The sequence below is a fragment of the Scyliorhinus canicula genome, chromosome 17 (genome assembly GCF_902713615.1).
Source record: "Scyliorhinus canicula chromosome 17, sScyCan1.1, whole genome shotgun sequence".
Lineage (NCBI taxonomy): Eukaryota > Metazoa > Chordata > Chondrichthyes > Carcharhiniformes > Scyliorhinidae > Scyliorhinus > Scyliorhinus canicula.
Genome location: NC_052162.1, coordinates 99,850,170 through 99,863,441, shown reverse-complemented (window position 1 = coordinate 99,863,441; position 13,272 = coordinate 99,850,170). Strand labels below are relative to the sequence as shown.

Here is a 13,272-nt window from a genome sequence, read left to right as displayed (position 1 = left end):
AGCAGATTTAAAACAGAGATGAGGAGAAATTACTTCTCTCAAAGGGTCGTACATCTAAGGATTTCACTATCCCGAGTGTGGTGGATGCCGGCACATTGAGTAAATGTAAGGATTAGATAAAAAGATTATTAATAGTAATGGGTTGAAGGATTATGGACAATGGACAGGAACGTGGAATGCTGCCAAGAGATCAGCCATGATCGTATTGAATGGCGGAGTGGGCTCGAGGGGTTGAATTGCCTACTCCTGCTCCCAGTTCTTATGTTCTCTTTCTGTGTAAAAAGGAAAATATAGCTATTGTTGCAGAGAGTCTAGAGGCCAATCCTGATTTTCACTGCTTAACACATTGGTGAGGAACAGTGTCAAAACTATTGATTAGGGAACTGATAAACTAAACCAGCAACATAATAATAATCGCTTATTTTCATAAGTAGGCTTCAATGAAGTTACTGTGAAAGGCCCCTAGTCGCCACATTCCGCCGCCTGTACTCAATGGGTTTCCATTTAATTTATATTGGTAACCTAACCGATAGAATTAAACACATCAACGTGGGGCCTCACGGTAGCATGGTGGTTAGCATCAATGCTTCACAGCTCCAGGGTCCCAGGTTCGATTCCCGGCTGGGTCACTGTCTGTGTGGAGTCTGCACGTCCTCCCCGTGTGTGCGTGGGTTTCCTCCGGGTGCTCCGGTTTCCTCCCACAGTCCAAAGATGTGCAGGTTAGGTGGATTGGCCATGCTAAATTGCCCGTAGTGTAAGGTTAATGGGGGGATTGTTGGGATACAGGTTACGTGGGTTTAAGTAGGGTAATCATTGCTCGGCACAACATCGAGGGCCGAAGGGCCTGTTCTGTGCTGTACTGTTCTATCTATAGGAAGCTGGTTGGGACGACATGTGTTTATCATCATGAATGACTACCTGAGGCTTAAAAGAATCTAAGACTAGGTTATAGCTGAATGTGCTCTGTCACTGGGAGCCTTGTGTGCTGGGAGGTAACCCATTGAGACTCTACCCACATTCACCCTCAAAACTATGCCCACCATCATCCCCAAAAGTGCACCCACCGTCACCCCCCAAAACCTCACCAACATTCACCCCCAAAACTGCACCCACAATCACTCCCAAAACTGTGCCAACATTCACCCCCAAAACCCCGCTCACATTCGCACCCAGAATTGCACCCACATTCAACCGCAAAACCTCACCCACATTCATCCACAGAACCCTGCCCAAATTCATCCCTAAATCCATCCACATTCACCCCCAAAACTGCACCCACATTTACACTCAGAATTGCACCCACATTCACCGACAAATACTGTGCCCACATTCACCCCAAAAACTGCGCCCTCATACACCCACAGAGACTCCGCCCACATTCACCCACAGAGACTCCAAGCATATTCACCCACTAGAGACTCCAAGCATATTCACCCACAGAGACTCCGCCCACATTCACCCACAGACTCCGCCCACATTCACCCACAGAGACTCCGCCCACATTCACAGCACAGAGACTCCGCCCACAGTCACCCACAGAGACTCCACCCACAGTCACTCACAGAGACTCCACCCACAGTCACCCACAGAGACTCCGCCCACATTCACCCACAGAGACTCTGCCCACATTCACCCACAGAGACTCTGCCCACATTCACCCACAGAGACTCCGCCCACATTCACCCACAGAGACTCTGCCCACATTCACCCAGAGACTCTGCCCACAGTCACCCACAGAGACTCCGCCCACAGTCACCCAGAGACTCTGCTCACAGTCACCCACAGAGACTCTGCCCACAGTCACCTACAGAGACTCCGCCCACAGTCACCCACAGAGACTCCGCCCACAGTCACCCACAGAGACTCTACCCACAGTCCCCCACAGAGACTCCGCCCACAGTCACCCACAGAGACTCCGCCCACAGTCACCCACAGAGACTCCACCCACAGTCACCCACAGAGACTCCGCCCACATTCACCCACAGGGACTCCGCCCACAGTCACCCATAGAGCTCTTCCCCGAGACTCTGCTTATGTTCTCGTGCTTCTCATTGTCCGCCTCCCTGAGACTTCGTGCAATGACTGCGCATCATCCATTCTGTTCACTGAAAGTGCCTCCCTTCCCCTTGGCCGTCCACCCACAACCCCCCCTCACACTGGCCTCAGGTCTGCTCCAGCGCAATGCCGACAGTCCCCTTACAGCTAGGTATTAGACTTTCATTGGGATTTGAAGCATGTCATGGTTCAGTATCTCTGCCACTGCATCAGCCAGCACTCATTTTTATCAATTCATATTTGGACCATGGACATCAATGGCAATTTTTTGGCCATTCCCAGTTACCCTGACTGTGTGGCTTTCTGGGTCTGTGCAGGCGGTGGTCAAGATTCCATTTGAAATGAAATGAAAATGAATGAAAATAGCTTATTGTCACGAGTAAGCTTCAATGAAGTTACTGTGAAAAGCCCCTAGTCGCCACATTCCGGCGCATGTCCGGGGAGGCTGGAACAGGAATCGAACCGTGCTGCTGGCCTGCTTGGTCTGCTTTAAAAGCCAGCGATTTAGCCAAGTGAGCTAAACCAGCCCCTTGGCATGGGACTAGATTCACATAAAGACCAGGACAGCTAATGCGACAGATTGCCCTCCCTAAAAGACATTTGTGAACCCATTGGATTTTCCAGGCAACGTTTATTTTACTGACACAGGATTTGAACTCATACTTTCTGGACTTTTAGTACTGAGGGCTGTGCATCACCCAGACGTCCCACACCAGCTAAAAAAATGCAACTGTATGAATTAAAACTGGGAGCTCCTTATTCCCTGACTGTTTCATTGAGTCACTGGCTGAATTAATGAGGTACAGCATGTGGGAACCAGGAAGGTTTAGCATCAAGATCAAAACTTCCAGCTCTGTAAAAATCTGCATTAATTATTTTGTTTGTGTTTTTCAGGAATCACCACTGTGTTGACCATGACAACACTCAGCACTATCTCCAGGAAAGCATTGCCCAAGGTCTCCTATATCACTGCCATGGACCTCTTTGTCTCGGTCTGTTTCATCTTTGTCTTTGCTGCGCTCATGGAGTACGCCACCCTCAACTACCTTGTAGGGACCAAGAGACCCAACCTCACAAAACGCAAACTCAAACCTGTACGTGTCTAATGACCTGACGTCTGATTTCTTCACCAAACAGCGCTTTGTTCCCAAGTAATTTCTATGGGCAAGTGGATTGATAGATCTATACTTGAAGAACTTAAACCAATTGTGAGTGACCGAGTTGGCTTTGGTTAGCTTGGGGCTGGAAGGTTCAGTGGCTGTCAGCGGACAGTTTTCAAGTCTGCACACATGCATGTTGGCGCCAGGGTCTGGGGAAGGGACAAGTACAGATGGTGCCAAACAGTAGGGCTTCTGAACCCGATCTGTAAGTTGTAAACGGTGCCTCATTGTTCAGACTAGACTGAGCGAGCTGCAAACGTGACAGACCGACTTAAATACAAAACATTTGTCAGGTCGAGAGTTCTGATTTTATAAAAATCCAGTCAGTCAATGTCGATTCCGCTGAGCTGCTGCTGCTTCTGATCTTCGGCTCTGTGGTTCCGATTTGTTTTTTGAAAAGCCAGTAAGAAAGCCACAAAGCTGCCCAAAGATTAGCAACAGCTCAGCAACTGTAAGGCAAGAGCATCAGATGGAGTAAGTGTGTGTTTAAGATTTAAGAGAGTGTGTGTGTGTTTAAGAAAGAGTGTGTTTGTTTAATAGAGTGTGTGTTTAAGAGAATGTGTGTGTTTAACAGAGTGTGTGTTTAAGAGAGTGCGTGTTTAAGAGAGTGTGTGTTTAAGAATGTGTATGTGCGCGTGCGTTTTAGAGAGAATGTGTGCTTAAGAGAGAGCGGTGTGTGTGTTTAAGAGAGATTGTGTGTGTGTTTAAGAGAGTTTGTGTGTGTTTAAGTGTGCGTGTATAAGAGAGGGTGTGCATGTTTGTGTGTGTTTAAGAGAGAGTGGGCGGGACTCTCTCAGCCCGGGGCCAGAGAATCGCCGTGACCGGCACGAATCGCGCCACTCCGTCCCGACGCTGGGACGCAGAGCGGAGAATCGGTGCCATTGGCGCCGGCGCGGTCGACGCGATGCCGACGGGGGGCCGTTCTATGGGCCCCCCCTTGCGGTTCTCGGCCCGGGATGGGGCGAGTGGTCGTATCAAAAAACCTGAGTCCTGCCGGCGCCGTTCTAACCTGCTCTTAGCCGGCGGGACCTTGGCGTTGAAGGGTCTGGGGGTGGCCTGTTGGGAGGGAGGGTGGTCCGACACCAGTGGGGGGACTCCGCTGTGGCCTGGCACGCGATCAGGGCCCACCGATTGGCGGGCTGGCCTCTCGGGCTGGGCACCTCCTTTCTTCCGTGCTGGCCCCTGTAGTCTTCCACCATGTTGCGTCGGGGTCGGCGCAGAGAAGGGAGCCACTGCGCATGCGAGCGTTGGCAGAGAATCCCGCCCAGTTTGTCAGTTTAACAAAGTGTTTGTGTGTTTTTAAGAGTATGTGTGTTTAAGAGTATGTGTGTGTTAAAGAGAATGTGGCCGGGATTCTCTGATCCTGAGGCTAAGTGTTGACGCCATCGTAAACGCCGTCTCGTTTCCCGATGGCGTCGACAGATGACCTCAGGATCAGCAATTCTGGCCCCTCCAGGGTGCCAGTACGGCACTGGAGCGACCCACACCGCTCCAGCTGCTGATCCCAGGCACAGCAGGGTCTGCGCATGCACAGTGGCACCGGCGCCAACACGCACATGCGCAGTGACTCCCTTCTCCGTGCCGGCCCCGCGCAATATGGCATTGAGCTACAGGCAGCAGCGCTCTGCGGAGAATCGTGTCCCGGCGTCGGGCCAGCATATCGCAATTCGTGGCGATTCTCCAGCCCGGCCCTGGGCTGAGAGAATCCCGCCCTGTATGTTTAAGACTGTGTGTGTTTAAGAGAGTGTGTTTGCGTATGTGTTTAAGAGAGTGTGTGTGTGATAGAATATAGAACATAGAACGATACAGCGCAGTACAGGCCCTTCGGCCCTCGATGTTGCACCGACATGGAAAAAAAAAACTAAAGGCCATCTAACCTACACTATGCCCTTATCATCCATATACTTATCCAATAAACTTTTAAATGCCCTCAATGTTGGAGAGTTCACTACTGTTGCAGGTAGGGCATTCCACGGCCTCACCACTCTTTGCGTAAAAAACCCACCTCTGACCTCTGTCCTATATCTATTACCCCTCAATTTAAGGCTATGTCCCCTCGTGCTAGCCACCTCCATCCGCGGGAGAAGGCTCTCGCTGTCCACCCTATCTAACCCTCTGATCATTTTGTATGCCTCTATTAAGTCACCTCTTAACCTTCTTCTCTCTAACGAAAACAACCTCAAGTCCATCAGCCTTTCCTCATAAGATTTTCCCTCCATACCAGGCAACATCCTGGTAAATCTCCTCTGCACCCGTTCCAAAGCTTCCACGTCCTTCCTATAATGAGGCGACCAGAACTGTACGCAATACTCCAAATGCGGCCGTACTAGAGTTTTGTACAACTGCAACATGACCTCATGCTGAACCAATGGCTCCAGAAGCGAGATTGGACGACAATTGAAGGCTTTATTGTACTAGATGTTTCCCCCAGCAGAGCAGGTACAGAATGCAGCTGCTGGGGAGACACGGGCTCTTATACTCCGCCTTACTGGGCGGAACCAGCAGGCAGGCTTCACCAATGATATAGCAGTCTCAGGTACCTTCCACACCAATGGTCTTACAGCGTTATCCAGGGTACTGTAGTACCCCTAATACCCACTACCACATTCACCCACTGTTTAAAAAAAAGAGTCCAGCAGGGTGGTGGTCTTGCGTTATACAGTGGTAGAGGTTGAGGTTATGGTGGTACCCAGTAATCATTAGCACAGTGTTTTGCGTTGTTACATGCCACAACTATTTACAGTATTTATTTACAGTCAGAATGAAGCAATTAGTCGATCGGGGGCCCTGGTCATCCTCTGCAATCATCGTAGTTTCAGCAGTGATGCAGGCGCCGGCTCGGGCATCCGTGGCTCCGGAAGCATGGCTTCAGCTTCTTCGGCAGCTTCATCACCCCTGGATGGGACTGGTGGGAGGACTGATCCACCTGGGGAGGGGGTAGCTGTGGGTTGCACCGGTGGGAGAGAGGGGGGTGGTGGTGGTGGGGGGGTGGGTCGGGACCCAGTGGGCACCAGGTCCCGAAGGGAGACCGTATCCTGTCGGCCGTCGGGGTACGCCACGTAGGCGTATTGAGGGTTTCCGTGAAGGAGGTGGACCCTCTTGACCAATTGGGTCCGCACGTGTTTGCGGAGCAGAATGGATCCAGGAGCTGCCAGCCAGGTTGGGCGCAGGGTCTCGGAGGAGGACTTCCTAGGGAAGACAAGGAGACGTTCGCGAGGTGTTTGGTTGGTCGTGGTACACAGCAGTGATCGGATGGAGTGGGGAGCATCAGGAAGGTCCTCCTGCCAGTGGGATACTGGGAGATTCCTGGACTGTAGGGCCAGTAGGACGGTCTTCCAGACCATTCTGTTCTCCCTCTCTACCTGTCCATTTTCCCCGGGGGTTATAATTGGTTGCCCTGCTCGAGGCAATGCCCTTGCTGATCAGGAATTGACGCAGTTTGTCGCTCATAAAGGAGGACCCCCTATCGCTGTGTATGTAGGCGGGGAAACCGAACAGTGTAAAGATACTGTGGAGGACTTTTATGACGGTGGCTTTTATGACAAAGCCTTTATCAGGTACGCTTTCTCTGGCCTGTAGAAGTGCAGCTTGCACTCCGCGCAGATTTGGCAGTTCCTGGTGGAGTAGGGCAGGTTGCGGGTCTTGATGAAATGGAAGAATGAGTGACCCCTGGGTGGCAGAGGTCCTCGTGGAGGGCCCGGAGTCGGTCCACTTGTGCGTTGGCCCATGTGCCGCGGGATAGGGCATCAGGAGGCTTGTTTAGCCTCCCGGGACGCTACAAGATCTCATAGTTGTCGGTGGAGAGCTCGATCCTCCACCATAAGATCTTATCGTTCTTTATCTTGCCCCTCGGTGCATTATCGAACATAAAAGCAACCGACCGTTGGTCAGTGAGGAGAGTGAATCTACTGCCAGCCAGGTAATGCCTCCAGTGCCGCACAGCTTCTACTATGGCCTGGGCCTCCTTTTCAACTGAGGAATCATGGATTTCTGAAGTGTGGAGGGTGCGTGAGAAGAAGGCCACGGGTCTGCCCGCTTGGTTGAGGGTGGCCGCCAGAGCTACGTCGGCCGCGCGCTCTCGACTTGGAAGGGAAGGGATTCATCGATTGCGTGCATCGTGGCCTTTGCAATGTCCGCTTTGATGCGGCTGAAGGTCTGGCGGGCCTCTGCCAACAGGGGAAAATCTGTGGATTGGATTAGTGGGCGGGCCTTGTCCGCATAATTGGAGACCCACTGGGCATAATATGAAAAAAATCCCAGGCACTGTTTCAGGGCCTTGAAGCAGTGTGGGAGGGGAAACTCCATGAGGGGGCGCATGCATTCTGGATCAGGGCCTATATCTCCGTCATGCACTACGTAGCCGAGGATGGCTAGACGGTCGGTGCTGAACACGCATTTGTCCTTGTTGCAAGTTAGGTTAAGGAATTTTGCGGTATTAAGGAAGTTTTGGAGGTTGGTGTCGTGGTCCTGCTGATCGTGGCCACAGATGGTGACGTTATCGAGGTACGGAAACGTGGCCCGCAAACCGTACCGGTCAACCATTCGGTCCATCTCCCGTTGGAAGACCGAGACTCCATTTGTGACACCGAAGGGAACACTTAGGAAGTGGTAGAGCCGCCCATCTGCTTCAAATGCAGTGTATTTGCGGTCGCTAGGCGGATGGGGAGCTGGTGGTAGGCAGACTTGAGATCTACCGTGGTAAAGACCTTGTATTGTGCAATCTGGTTGACAAAATCAGATATGCGGGGGAGAGGGTACGCGTCGAGCTGCGTATACCTGTTGATGGTCTGGCTATAATTGATGACCATCCTGTGCTTCTCCCCGGTCTTCACAACCACTACTTGAGCTCTCCAGGGGTTGTTACTAGCCTCGATAATACCTTCCTTCAGTAACCGCTGGACTTCCGACCTAATGAAGGTCCGGTCCTGGACACTGTACCGTCTGCTCCTGGTGGCGACTGGTTTGCAATCAGAGGTGAGACTCGCAAAAATGGAAGGCGGCTCGACCTTGCTGCAGACAGTGAGGGGGGTATAGGGCCGCCGAATTTAAAAGTTAAACTTTGGAGGTTACATTGGAAGTCTAACCCTAGGAGCGTGGCCGCGCAGAGGTGAGGGAGGACGTAGATGCGAAAATGTTTAAATTCCCTTCCCTGGACTGTGAGGTTCACTACGCAGAACCCTTTGATCTCTACAGAGTGAGAGCCGCCAGGGAGATTTTTTGATTAACTGGACGGATGGGAAGAGAACAGTGCCTTACCCTGTTGGGGTGAATGAAGCTCTCTGTGCTCCCGGAATCGATCAGGCAGGATGATTTATGCCCATTGATGAGCACGGTCATCGTCGCGGTCACGAGCATTCGGGGCCGAGACTGGTCCAGGGTCACCGAGGCAAGGCGTGGCAAAAGCTGGAAATTTTCTTCGGGTGATGTGTGGTCATCCGAATCGGGGTCCTGAGACTCCAGCCAAGATAGCGGCGCCCACTGGTCGCACATGGCTGGGTGTGTGCAAGATAGCGGCGCTCAGGGCCCACATGTGGCTCTGGGAAAGGAAGATGGCGGTGCCCGCTGGCAGCACGTGGCTCGTGGAGAAGGTTGGGGTGGCGGTCCCGTTTCGCCTCCCGGAGATCGCGGCGACAGCCTGGGCGTGGCATACCGCCACGAAATGGCCCTTTTTGCCGCACCCTTTGCAGGTGGAGGAGTGGGCCTGGCAGAGCCACCGGGGGTGCTTGGCTTGCCTGCAAAAATAGCAGCGGGCCCCCCCGGGGTTGCCTGGTAGTTGTGCAAGCTTCCGGGTGAATGGGGGATACATCGGAGTCGGCCGCGGGGGTTTTCAACGCTGCCCAAGGCGTTGCCACACGGTCGGGGACGTACGGGTGTTCCGGGAGGCCACAGCCAGGGAGCTAGCAAGGGCCCGTGCCTCCTTGAGGCCTAGTATCCCTTTTTCTAGCAGCCGCTGGTGGATTTGGGAGTACAGCATACCTGCAACGAATGTGTCCCAGATCAAAAGTTCTGTGTGGTCACTGGCTGAAACTTGTGGGCAGTCACAGTTCCTACGTAACACCTGGAGCACACGGTAGAAGTCCTCAAGTGATTCCCTGGGGATTTGCCGCCTCGTCGCGAGCAGATGTCGGGCGTAGACCTGGTTCACTGGCCGAATATAGTGTCCTTTCAACAGGGCCATCGCGGCCTCCGAAGTTGTCCGCATCCTCGATGAGGGTGTAGATCTCTGGGCTCACCCTCGAGTGGAGAACTTGCATCTTCTGGTCATCCATGGGTGTAGCTGTGGCCGTCCTGAGGTACCCGTTGAAGGTCGCCAGCCAGTGTTTGAAGGTTGCCGCTGCGTTTGCCACGTTGGTGTTGAGCTGCAGACACTACGGCTTGATTCGGAGCTCCATTCTTTAAAATCTAGTCCAATAAATTGATGCTCGATCAATGACTCCAGAAGCGTGATTGGAGACATTTGAAGGCTTTATTGTACTAGATGTTTCCCCTAGCAGCGCAGGTACAGAATGCAGCTGCTGGGGAGACACGGACTCTTATACTCCACCTTACTGGGCGGAACCAGCAGGCAGGCTTCACCAATGATATAGCAGTCTCAGGTACCTCCCACACCAATGGTCTTACAGCATTATGCAGGGTACCGTAATACCCCTAATACCGACTACCACATTGTGTGCATGTGTGTGTTTAAGAAAGTATGTGTGTTTAAGAAAGTGTGTCAGTTTAAGAAAGAGTGTGTTTAAGAATGCGTGTGTTTAAGAGTGTGTGTTCAAGAGAGTGTGTGTATTTAAGACAGCGTGTTAAGAGAGTGTGTGTGCACGTGTGTTTTAGAGACAATGTTTGTGTGTGTGTTTAAGAGAGTGCTTAAGAGACTGTGTGTTTAAGAGTGTGTGTTTAAGAGAGAGTGTGTGTGTTTAAGAGTATATTTGTGTATGTGTTTAACAGTAATGTGGGGGTTGTTTAAGGAGCACTTGCTGTGAGTGCTGGATAGTTTTGTCCCACTAAGACAAGGAAGGAATGATAAGGTGAAGGAGCCTTGGATGACAAGAGAAGTTGAGCTTCTAATCAAGAGGAAGAAGGAAGCTTTCGTAAGATTGACGAAGCAAGAATCTGGCACGGCTTCAGAGGGTTACAAGGTCGCCAGGAAGGAACTCAAAAATGAACTTAGGAGAGCTAGAAGGGGGAAAAGGCCAAGCGGGAAGGATCAGGGAAAACCCCAAGGAGTTCTACACTTATGTGAGAAATAAGAGGATGACCGGTGTGAGAGTAGGGCCAGTCAGGGATAGTGGAGGGAACTTGTGGCTCGAGCCTGAGGAGGTAGGGGAGGCCCGAAATGAATATTTTGCTTCAGTATTCACTGGAGAGAGGGACCTTGTTGCTCATAAGAACAGCATGAACCATGTTAATAGGCTCGAACAGATTGATATTAAAGAGGATGTGCTGGACATTTTGAAAAGCAGCAGGATAGATAAGTCCCCTGGGCCAGATGGAATATACCCAAGGTTAGTGTGGGATGCAAAGGAGGAGATTGCTGCGCTGTTTGCAATGATCTTTGCGTGCTCACTCTCCACTGGAGTAGTACCGGATGTCTGGAGGGAGGTGAATGTTGTTCCCCTGTTCAAGAAAGGGAATAGGGAAATCCCTGGGAATTATAGACCAATCAGTCTTACATCTGTGGTGCGCAAAATACTGGAAAGGATTCTGAGAGATAGGATTTTCGCTTATTCAGAAAAACATAGTTTGATTAAAGATAGTCAGCCTGGCTTTATGATCATGCCTCACAAGCCTCATTGAATTATTTGAGGATGTGACGAGACACATTGATGAAGATCAGGCAGTTGATGTGTATATGGATTTCAGTAAGGCATTTGATAAGGTTCTCCATGTTAGGCTCTTTCAGAAAGTTAGGGGGCATGGGATACAGGGAAACTTGGCTGTCTGGATACAGAATTGATTGGCCGAAAGAAGACAGCGAGTGGTAGTGGATGGAAAGTATTCCGTCTGAAGGTCAGTGACCAGTGGTGTCCCGCAGGGATCTGTTCTGGGACCTCTGCTCTTTGTGGTTTTAACAAATGACTTGGATGAGGAAATGGAAAGGTGGATTTGTAAGTTTGTCGATGGCAGGAAGGTTGGTGGAGTTATGGATAGTGTCGAGGGCTTTTGCAGGTTACAACAGGGCATTGACAGGATGCACAGCTGGGCTAAGAAGTGGCAGATGGAGTTCAACCTCGATAAATGTGAAGCAATTAATTTTGGAATTTGAATGCTGAATACGGGGTTAAAGGCAGGATTCTTGGAAATGTGGAGCAACAGAGGGATCTTGGGGTCCACGTGCATAGATCCCTCCAAGTTGCCACCCAGGTTGATTGGGTTGTTAAGAAGACGTATGGTGTGTTGCCTTTCATTAACAGGGGGATTGTGTATAAGAAACGCAAGGTTTTGCTGCAGCTTTATAAAACCCTGGTTAGACTACACTTGGAATATTGTGTCCAGTTCTGGTCGGCTCATTATAGGAAGAATGTGGATGCTTTGGAGAGGGTGCAGAGGAGATTTACCAGGATGCTGCCTGGTCTAGAGGGCATGGCTTATGAAGAAAGGTTGAGGGAGCTAGGGCTTTTCTCACTGGAGCAAAGAATGCAGAGAGGTGACTTGATAGAGGTGTACAAGCTGATGAGAGGCATGGATAGAGTGGATAGCCAGAGACTTTTCCCCAGGGCAGAAATGGCTGTCATGAGGGGACATAATTTTAAGATAATTGGAGGAAGATATAGAACAAAGAACAAAGAAAATTACAGCACAGGAACAGGCCCTTCGGCCCTCCCAGCCTGCGCTGATCCAGATCCTTTATCTAAACCTGTTGCCTATTTACCAAGGTCTACTTCTCTCTGTTCCCCACCCATTCATATATCTGTCCAGATGCATCTTAAATGATGCTATCGTACCCACCTCTACCACCTCCGCTGGCAAAGCATTCCAGGCACCCACCACCCTCTGCGTAAAAAACTTTCCACGCACATCCCGGAAGTAAGGAGTCTGCACGTCCTCCCCCTGTGTGCGTGGGTTTCCTCCGGGTGCTCCGGTTTCCTCCCACAGTCCAAAGATGTGCGGGTTAGGTGGATTGGCCATGCTAAATTGCCCGTAGTGTCCTAATAAAAGTAAGGTTAAGGGGGGGTTGTTGGGTTACGGGTATAGGGTGATCATGGCTCGGCACAACATTGAGGGCCGAAGGGCCTGTTCTGTGCTGTACTGTTCTATGTTCTATGTTCTATCTCCCTTAAACTTTCCCCCTCTCACCTTGAAATCATGACCCCTTGTAATTGACACCCCCACTCTTGGAAAAAGCTTGTTGCTATCCACCCTGTCCATACCTCTCATAATTTTGTAGACCTCAATCAGGGCTCCCCTCAACCTCCGTCTTTCCAACCAAAACAATCCTAATCTACTCAACCTTTCTTCATAGCTAGCACCCTCCATACCAGGTAACATCCTGGTGAACCTCCTCTGCACCCTCTCTAAAGCATCCACATCCTTCTGGTAATGTGGCGATGTCAGGGGAGATGTCAGAGGTAGGTTCGTTACACAGAGAGTGGTGAGTGTGTGAAATGCACTGCCAGTGGAGGTGGTGGAGTCAGAGTCATTAGCAACTTTTTTTCTATTAAATTTAGAGTACCCAATTATTTTTTTCCAATTAAGGGTCAATTTGTCATGGCCAATCCACTTAACCAGCGCATCTTTTGGGTTGTGGGGGTGAAACCCAGGCAGACACGGGGAGAATTTGCAAACTCCACATGGACAGTGACCCAGGAACGGGATTCAAACCCGGGTCCTCAGCGCCGTAGTTCCAGTGCTAACCACTGTGCTGCCCTGTCATTAGGGACGTTTTAGCGACTCTTGGACATGCACATGGACAACAGTAAATTGAAGGGGTGTAGGCTGGGTTGATCTTAGACTTGGATAAATGGTCTGTACAACATCGTGGGCCGAAGGGCACTGTATTGTTCTATGTTCTAGAGTGTGTATTTGAGAGAGAGTGTGTGGGTGTGTTTAAGAGTGTGTGTGT

General features: G+C 50.8%; 1 protein-coding gene across 4 annotated transcripts in view; it reads left to right on the top strand.

Annotated features, from left to right (window-relative positions):
* The window catches only part of LOC119952085 (gamma-aminobutyric acid receptor subunit gamma-4-like), a 409,052-nt gene that overhangs the window by 359,005 nt on the left and 36,775 nt on the right, over positions 1 to 13,272 (top strand). For 2 of the 4 annotated variants that reach the window (XM_038775633.1, XM_038775632.1), the window contains one exon: positions 2,950 to 3,149. In XM_038775633.1, the coding sequence (XP_038631561.1) occupies positions 2,950 to 3,149 (200 nt within the window). Of the gene's footprint in view, positions 1 to 2,949; positions 3,264 to 13,272 lie in introns of all 4 variants that reach the window. The other 2 variants (XR_005457758.1, XR_005457757.1) reach the window with 2 other exon arrangements.